This window comes from Leptinotarsa decemlineata, unplaced genomic scaffold (assembly GCF_025532065.1).
Source record: "Leptinotarsa decemlineata unplaced genomic scaffold, Ldec_3_MD MMD2_tig00000035_RagTag_RagTag, whole genome shotgun sequence".
In the NCBI taxonomy this organism is placed as follows: Eukaryota; Metazoa; Arthropoda; class Insecta; order Coleoptera; family Chrysomelidae; genus Leptinotarsa; species Leptinotarsa decemlineata.
In genome coordinates, this window is record NW_027412540.1 from 14578866 (window position 1) to 14588341 (window position 9476).

General features: G+C 33.7%; 1 protein-coding gene across 1 annotated transcript in view; it reads right to left on the minus strand.

Moving 5' to 3' along the window:
* The window catches only part of LOC111517708 (cysteine-rich motor neuron 1 protein), a 203659-nt gene extending 198116 nt beyond the window's left edge, over positions 1-5543 (minus strand). The window contains exon 1 of the mRNA XM_074171940.1: positions 5522-5543. Coding sequence (XP_074028041.1) covers positions 5522-5534 — 13 coding nt within the window. The 5' untranslated portion in view covers positions 5535-5543. The remainder of the gene's footprint in view (positions 1-5521) is intronic.
* Between the last annotated feature and the right edge of the window lie 3933 nt (positions 5544-9476).

Consider the following 9476-nt stretch of genomic DNA (forward strand, 5'->3'; position numbering starts at 1 on the left):
ATAATTATGATAATAATAATAATAATAATAATAATAATAATACTGTTCATTCATAAATAGCGAAAAGGTACAGAAAGTCAATTGATACAAAAAAAAACTCAATGTTATGAGGCTGAGAATGAACAAAAAATCCACAAAAGCTGATATTAACCGCTTGTTTGTGATGACATAGTATAATGGTGTGATGTTGACGAATCAAATGAATACAGTCAAAATAAAAATAAAGATTAATAAAAATAAGATTACTATTCAAGATATTACAACAATAATATAGAGAGTATTTAGGAAAATATGCGAATTGTAACTGCTATTTTTTATGCAGTAAGGATGAATATTACAAAAAAATCCTTTCGAAACTTATATGTCAATGAATTAATCACGAAATATGGGGCAAGCGCAACCACCAAATTCAGGAAAGTGTGATTTGTGATGATGGCATGCTTCAGATTTCCAAAAAAAAACTCTGACAGTGTCTGAAAGTTATTATTGTAATTGTCCTTAACTCAATTAGTATCATAATATGTATTTTCATATCAATTATTCGATGTGTTGAAACTCTTTTTCTTGAAATCAGCCATAATTTCAGCTTCTTTTTGAACAGAGATAACGAGTTCAGTTGCTTCGATTCAATTGGCAGATCGTTATATATATTTGTCTCAAAAAACATGCTAGATTTCTGGGATACAGTTTTAGTCATATGTGGAACCAAAATGGTACAATTTTTTGACCTAGTTGGAGTAGGCGTAGTCTAGAAATATTTTGCTCCGGTTTTTTTCTAGTCAACAGCTAATTTGAAATGAAATATTTGTCTAACATTGAGGATATTTCCAAGCTTGTAAAAGTAGATGATGGGTAGGTGATTGTTTTTCGAAATACTATTTTCAAAATCCATTTTTGAATTATTTCAACATTTTTTATAATATTATTATATGCCCATCCCCAAGCTATTATGCCATATCTCAGTTGGGATTCCACTAATGCGCAATACAGCATTAGTGGAACATTCTGGTTATTCTTCCATTCTACAGTAATGACCAGGCGACTTACAGCATCAACTTTGCAGGTGATGTTGAAACCCGTCTCACATTCGATGAAGTGACTGACAGCGATTACTTTGAAGCTTTTAAGAAACTTAAGCCAAAAAAATCTGCAGAAAGTGATAAAATACCACCATATATTATTAAAGGATGTGAAGTATGGCTAAAGCAACCTCTTCTTTATATCTATAATTCATAAAAAAAACAAATACGTTTCCAGACTTATGGAACGAAGCATTAGTGACACCTATCCATTAGTCTGGCAGGATCTCTGATATTGAAAACTATAGGCCAATAGGAGTGATGTGTGCTATTGAGAAACTATTTGAACAGATCATCTATATAAAAGTGTAAAGGGGTTTTGGCGAAAATATTTGTGATGAACAGCACGGATTTGTTTCAAAAAAGTCGTCGTCAATAAATCTACTAACATTCACTAATCATGTCCTCAACTATCTAGATAACAATAAACAGGTTGATGTTATTTATACAGATTTTCAAAAAGCATTCGATAAAGTTAATTATGATGTGATACTGGAAAAGGTAGATAGAAATGGCGCTGATACCCAAGCAGTCAAATTGCTGGCATCGTATTCGAATAAACGACACTTCATAGTCAAATATGAAGGTAATTGTACAGGGAAATTTCGCGCAAACTCTGGAGTTCCTCAAGGATCAAACTTGGGTTCATTGATTTTTCTTATATTCATCAATGATCTAACTCAAAATATAAAGTACTCTGAATGCCTCTTATTCGCAGATGACCTTAAATTTTAAAGACAGATCGAAAACTTACAAGATTGTGTCAAACTACAAGAGGACATCAATAGTGTTTATCGATAGAGTGTGAAAAATGATCTTCCGTTCAACATATCCAAATGTTCTGTCCTGTCTTGTACCCGAAAACTAAATAAGACACTATACAATTACTTAATTAATGATATTGAATTATCCAGGGTAGAGACTGTCAAAGATTTAGGTATATACTATAACTCCACACTCTCGTACAAACCACATTTGGATTACATAGCGTATCAGGCACTAAGAATTATGGGATTTTTAATGAGACAAAGTGCACATTTCAATGATATTAAAGTGATTACTACACTTTTTAATAGTTTGGTCAGACCTAAACTTGAATATGGGGCTGTAGTATGGCGTCCTTTCTACACTGTGTCCGTAAAGTATGGAACAAAATCATTTTTAGCTAAACAGGTCATTTTGAGAAATAATCCTGAAACATGTCGATTTTTGATGTTAATTTACCGTATTTTGAAATAATAATCTAATATACAGGGTGAATTACGTTCGAGTAATGACGTCACCGTCATTTTTTTTAATGGAACATCTCCAGTTTGTCTCAATTTTCGGATTACTCTAGCTGAGCTGATTCCAAAAATGTATCACATGTTGATTCCAATTGGTACAGGGTGGACAAAAATACAGTAGTTGTGTGTGTGCTAATAAAGTAACGCGTAACATTCTTTATTAGGTAAATTAACAATATTATCAAAAATACTTATTGTCTAGCGGACAGAATATGCTGGAATACATGACTTTATATTAAATGTTCGAACTGCAGCTCTTGCTGTATGGTTTCTTGCGTAATATTGTTTATTTCTGATCGAATTTTCACTTGTACATCTTCAATATTTGCTGGTTTCGTTTTATAAATAACATTCTTCATATGGCCCCACAGAAAATAATCCAGAGGATTTAAATCTGGTGACCTCGCTGGCCATTCAGTGGGTCCACGTCTACCAATCCACTTGTTCGGAAAAATTTCATCTACGTACCCTTTAACATCTACAGCATAATGTGGAGGTGCACCATCCTGTTGAAACCATAAACTTTCATCAAAACCTCCAGGATTACGTCTGCTGGGAAATAAATTACGTGAAGTAGGTACGAGATACCCTCTTAAAAACTCAAGGTACTTTGCCCTGTTTAAATTACCTTCGATAAAGTAGGGTCCAATGATTCGATTTCGTACAATTCCAGCCCATACATTTTCCTTTTGAGGGTATTGTGTATGATGCTCACGCATCCAGTGGGTGTTTTCTTTCGCCCAGTATCTACAATTCTGACGGTTAACCTCACCATTTAACGTGAAAGTGGACTCATCAGAAAAAATAATGTTTTGTTTCAAGAGAGGGTCTCGGTGACATTTATCCATCATTTCTTCGCAAAATTGGAGTCGTCTATCGGGATCATCTTCGTTTGATTCTTGCACAAGTTTGATTTCATAAGGATGCCATTTTTCAAGCTTCAATAGTTTGTGTACCGTTGTTTTGCCAACACCGATTTCGCGACTAACTTTACGAACAGAAGTGTGCGCATCTTCTTCAAAACTCAGTAAAACATCTAATGCTGTATCAGCATTTGCAGGGAGACGACCTGATTTGCGTAAATTTGCAACCGTACCAGTTTCTCGAAATTTCGTTTCCAGCTTACTGACTGTTGAACGCGTTATAGGTCTTTCTGGATATTTATTATTAAACAAATTGCACACTTCCATCTGAGTTCGCGATCTGTCTCCATACCCAATCATCATAAGTATTTCAATTCTTTGTTTTACACTTAACTCTATTTCTACTTCCAATCAAATCTAAGCAATCATTCGAATATTCACGAATACCAAAAATATTGTAGTACTAAACTGTCACTGAACATCAATAAATTACTGAACAAATAATGATATTTAACAAAAAAATAGACGACTATCTTTTTTATGAATGTAGATAAGAAATAATTTTTTTCATATCCTGTCTGCTAGACCACAAGTACCAAACATGTTTTGAAACAGCTCATTTTTATTACTCTAAACTACGGGGTATTACATTTAAACCAATTGCCGCTAGACAATAAGTATTTTTGATAATATTGTTAATTTACCTAATAAAGAATGTTACGCGTTACTTCATTAGCACACACACAACTACTGTATTTTTGTCCACCCTGTACCAATTGGAATCAACATGTGATACATTTTTGGAATCAGCTCAGCTAGAGTAATCCAAAAATTGAGACAAAATGGGGGTGTTCCATTAAAAAAAAATGACGGTGACGTCATTACTCGAACGTAATTCACCCTGTATATTAGTTTATTATTTTAAAATACGGTAAATTAACATAAAAAATCGACTTGTTTCAGGATTATTTCTTAAAATGACCTGTTTAGCTAAAAATGAATTTGTTCCATACTTTACGGACACAGTGTATATTGTTCATGAAAATAGATTAGAAAAAATTCAAAACAGATTTCTGAGATTTTTATATTACAAGAAATATAAAGTATACCCGGATTATGATACAATTAGAACAGTAGCACTACGAAATGAATTCAAAATACCCAGTCTAGAAAATAGAAGACAGGCAAGTATAGTGTTAATGTGTTATAAAATATATAAAAAAAATTATAACTGTCCCAATTTCAAATCTTTACTGAAAGAGATAATTCCTAAAAGAACAACAAGACTCATTCAATTCTTTGATGTACCATATGTATCAACAAATAACTGTTCACCTGTCATTACAATGATCAAAATAACAAACAACTTCCTGTTAATTTCAGATATCAACTTTGTCCTCCCTCCCAAACAAGTTCATAGTGGTGTAAAAAAAACTTTTCAAGTTTAGAATAACTATGTTTTTTCTTCCATTCGGCTTTATGTAGTAACTACTCGTAGATACAATGTAACTGTATTCACGTATAAATATTAGAATTCTATTTATGATCTGAAATGTATTGACATTTTCATAAGAATGATTATTTTCATGTAATGAGGTTTTTACCTGTTTGAAAATAAATAAATAAGAATGTTTCTTAAGTATTTGAATTTAGACAACAGGCTTCAAATTTTTTGCACTAACTTTCTAATGTGTAAGTTCCATTTTAGATGAGTGTCTATCACTACACTGAGTTACTCTATTTCTGTAGCTTGTGTGATTTTCACGATATTGTTTTCACATCTAATTTCAAGGGGTTAGAGACTGAGTAAATTTTTGTTATTCACTGAAATGGCTAGGAATCTTGTTTAAGAATGATTTATAGTCAATAATCTGAAACTGAGCCAGTCAATGATTGTTTTAAAAACAATGTGGGGATTTCATCGTACTGAGAAGATGCACGACGGATGGGTTTATTGACCTTAGGGAAAAACCGACAAATTAAGATGATTTCGTGTAAAATATCATCTTTTTAAATCATGCAAGACAAAGCCGTTTGTATTTCCCGGATTTTCGTGATAACCGTCAGTAAATCAATCACTGCTAATATCTCTAATCAAGATTTCATTCAACAATGATATGTGATTATATAATCAATCAAAAAAATTCGGTTTTTGAGCCCTGTTATTATTCTGCCAGCGATCGTCGATTAAGGCGGTCTTCATAAAGTGTATAATTTTGGGTTGCGAGGTCATTTTTCATTGTTTTGTTTTACGAATAGAGATCGAAGCATTTTTGTGTTCAACGACACTTACCCATTTCGTCCATAAGACAGGCGATCATACATCTAAGGGGAACTTACCTGAAAAAAATATGTATAACTTTAATCAGCGGGAATGAAGTCAGCCATTTACGAAAATAATATCAGAAACCATATCGAATTTTCAAATGATAATAACAATAATAATAATCATCCAATAATTACAAATTAAACAAAATGTAACAGTCAAAAAATAAAATGGGGGAGGGACGTTGAAGAAATGCACTGTATAATGAGTTAAATTCAGTTTTTTGCCAAGTCACTGAGATGTTCAGATTGTTTAAGCCCAAAAAAAATGATATTGGGAAAAAAATCAATTACAAAACGAACTTCTGTATTGCTTGATTTCACGCAACTCCAAACTGAAATCATCATAAACAACCTAACTCATCATGAGCAACATTCCATAATGCAACCTACGTTTTTCTTTTCAAACTCACATTTAATTGCCGAAAACGGTAATTATTTGCCAATAAAACTTAAACGTAGTTTCAAGATTCTAATTGACGTCGCTATAAACGTCATTATTTCATAAAATCAGAAAACTCATTAACCCGTCGCAGAATATCGGGATCTTGAGAAAACGAATTTCTAAAATAAATTACCGATTATTTCGTTTAAGTATTTGACAGATTAATAGACAAACTTCCGACTCCTTTGCATTTCGTTGAGTAATTGAATTCGAGTGTGTTCGAAAAAGGCAATCAGTGTCGTTCAGATATAATTGATGGCAATGTCAGCAGGTCGAAGAGATTTATTGGATAATTTCCACTTCCGTTGCATAACATTCATGGAACGGTAGAGGAGTAAATTGAACACAATTGTCGAGGAAACATTTATGCCATAATGATTATTAATAATGACAATAATACCTACACTATATCTGAGGAAATAGGATTGTTGACAAAGCCTGAAATGAAACAAAATAAAGAAGTTATCTGCCAGTCAGTATATTATCAACAGTGTGTAAAAGTCAAATGGAATAAATTCATTATTTCGGTTACGGTACGTATTTCAACAAAATCCCGAAACAGGTCAAATTTAAATTAAAATTTGACATACTTCAACGAAAAATGCTACGCCTAACTTCAACCCCCGTCAAATGACAGGTACAACCCCCAATTTTTTTAATGGGAAGTATAGGCTTGTGATGTATCTTTTGAAAGGTCTCTGCATTCTCTATTCAAAAATGTTATCGCTTTCGAAATAAAAGATAAAATAAATTAAAATAATGTGGCTACCGATATTTGATAAAATACCCTCAAAACGTATTGCAATATACTCAAAACGTATTTCAAGTTGAGGTATTGATAATAAGAAAGTAAGCAAAAACTATGGCATTGTTCTTTTTAGATGGTATCCTTTGACAAACGGTAAATAATTTCCGTGGCAACGTTAGTTTAGAAAGCCTTGTCAACTTGTTTTGTATGTTACAACATTAGTTGTCAGTATTTTGAATAAAGTTTGTTAACTTCAAGTCTGACAAATGGTTTGATTAACGGAAATGCATAAAATAACAGTTTTACAAATGATTGGTTTCGGGGATAAAACCCGAACACAACAGGAAGTAGCTCGCCTATTTCATGAGAAATGTCCGCCCATAACTCAAGGAACAATAAGCAAAATATAGAAGCAGTTTCGCGAGCTTGGTCTGGTGGGGCAGCTGGCAATGAAATGAGTGAAGAACTCAAATTCGATGTGATGCTTGAGTTTGAGGAAAACCCACATACATCGAGTAGACACGTATCCACTACATTCAATAGTAAACATATTATTCCTATAAAATGATGCCTATTCAGGAGCTCATGGAAGACGATTTTGATAGAAGAACTTATTTTTGTGAGCAACTCATGGACATGTTGGATAACAATATCATTCAATTAGAAGACGTTATGTTTTCTGATGAGTGTACTTTATCTCTTAACGGTCATGCTAATCGGCAAAATTGCCGCTACTGGTCAACGGAAAATTCTCACTGGATGAGAGAAGAACCAAGAACACATGCAATACCCTCAAAATGTTTATGTTCGGGCAAGGATTGTAGCAAACCATATCATTGTCCCCTTTTTTATCGAGTGCAACTTGAATGCCGATTATTATTTAGCACTTCTTCAAAATGATGTCATTCCAAGTTTTAGCCACTTTATATCCTGATTCAGGAAACCCTCAAGTTCTAGTGATTACGTTATTGTTTCAGCAGGATGGAGCACCACCACATTACCAAGTTGATGTCTGTCAATACGTCGATACAACATTTCCCAATCGGTGGATAGGAAGGCGAGGATCGATTGAATGGCCAGCGCGATCACCTGATCTTTCATCATTAGATTTCTTTTTATGGGGATACGTAAAGAGCAATGTATACGTGTACAAAACTGAAATATCAGATTTGAATGACTTGAAAGAACGAATAACGCTTGCGATTAGGTCGGTCACGCCACGTTAAATAATGTTAGAACACAGTTTTATTTGAAATTAGAATGTTGCCAAAACGTTCGCGGTGAACATTTTGAACATCTACTTCGTTATCATGCGAAGTTCTTTTTTCGTATTCTACATTACATTACGTTTTGCATTACATTTTAGTTCTTGAGTGTGTTTTATCAAATTTTGGTAACCACATTATTTTAAATTATTTTATCTTGATTGTTGCAATGAACTTGAAAGCCATAACATTTTTGAATAGAGAATGAAGAGAGACCTTTCAAATGATATATCACAAACCTATACTTCCCATTTGAAGAATTGGGGGTTGTACCTGTCATTCGAAGGGGGTTGATGGTAGGGGTGGCATTTTTACGTTGAAGACTGTCAAATTATAACTTACATTTGACGTGTTTCGGGATTTTTTTTTAATATGTACCGTAACCGAAATGAAGAATTTATTCCATGTGTCTTTCATACTCTGTATATACTGCATTGTATAGACCTTATGATTAACAATACATGATGTGAAAAATACCTAATAATTAGTTAGATCCAACTGTCAATTTTCTTCTTTAATCGACATTTCAAATAGTCGATTCGCTGAAATCGGCAATTTGTAGTGTCGGTTATCTATATTCGACAGTTTCCACCATTTATATTGGTCACTACTTATTTGACTATGACCTTTTTATAGCGTTATACATAATGATGATGAAACAATTTTCACAATAGATTTTATTGCTACACGATAGCTTTCATCAGTTAGACTGGTAACCCTAATAAAGACAATGGACATGACCGGAAGATCGATAGAGTAGAAACGTGTTTTTATACGAGCTTCCGACTGATTATACAGGGCGTTCCCTTGACCTCCTGTGTAATGCAGAAACTGACATGTAATCGAAAATTTCAAAGGACACGTCAATTTTAATTTCTAGTTCTGATTCTGATATGGAAATTATACCCCAAATTTCACCCCCCTGCGGTCAGCAACTACCCCACCCCTCTATTTGTTTCAATGGCATTGGGGGTCGAGTGATACATCATTTGAAAGGTCTTTTGTCCCTCTAATACCTCTGTATTTTTTTAGAAATTGGTTAATTCGTTATTGAGAAATAAAATGTTGGACGTTTTATCTAAGACAAATCAGAAAATTCACTGTCGCTCATTTTATTCAAGATGTCCGGAGTCAGCAATTGGCATTTTCGAACAATTCTATGTCGCAGGTCTTCTAGATTTGTAGGTTTAGTACACTTTCGACTTCAGGTGTCCCCACAGAAAGGAGTCCATTGGTGGGAGATCAGGTGATCTAGCTGGCCACTCCACTGTACCCCTTCTGCCGATCCAAGGTATTGAAAAACTGTCTCACCCGAACATCAAAATGTAGGGGTGCACGATCCTGCCGGAACGTTATTTCATTTTCTACTAAATTGTCATCATTTTCTAAAATCTGTGTGATCATAGGATTCACACAGTCTTGAAATAGATTTAAGTGTATGCCTCATTGAGATTACCTTCAATGG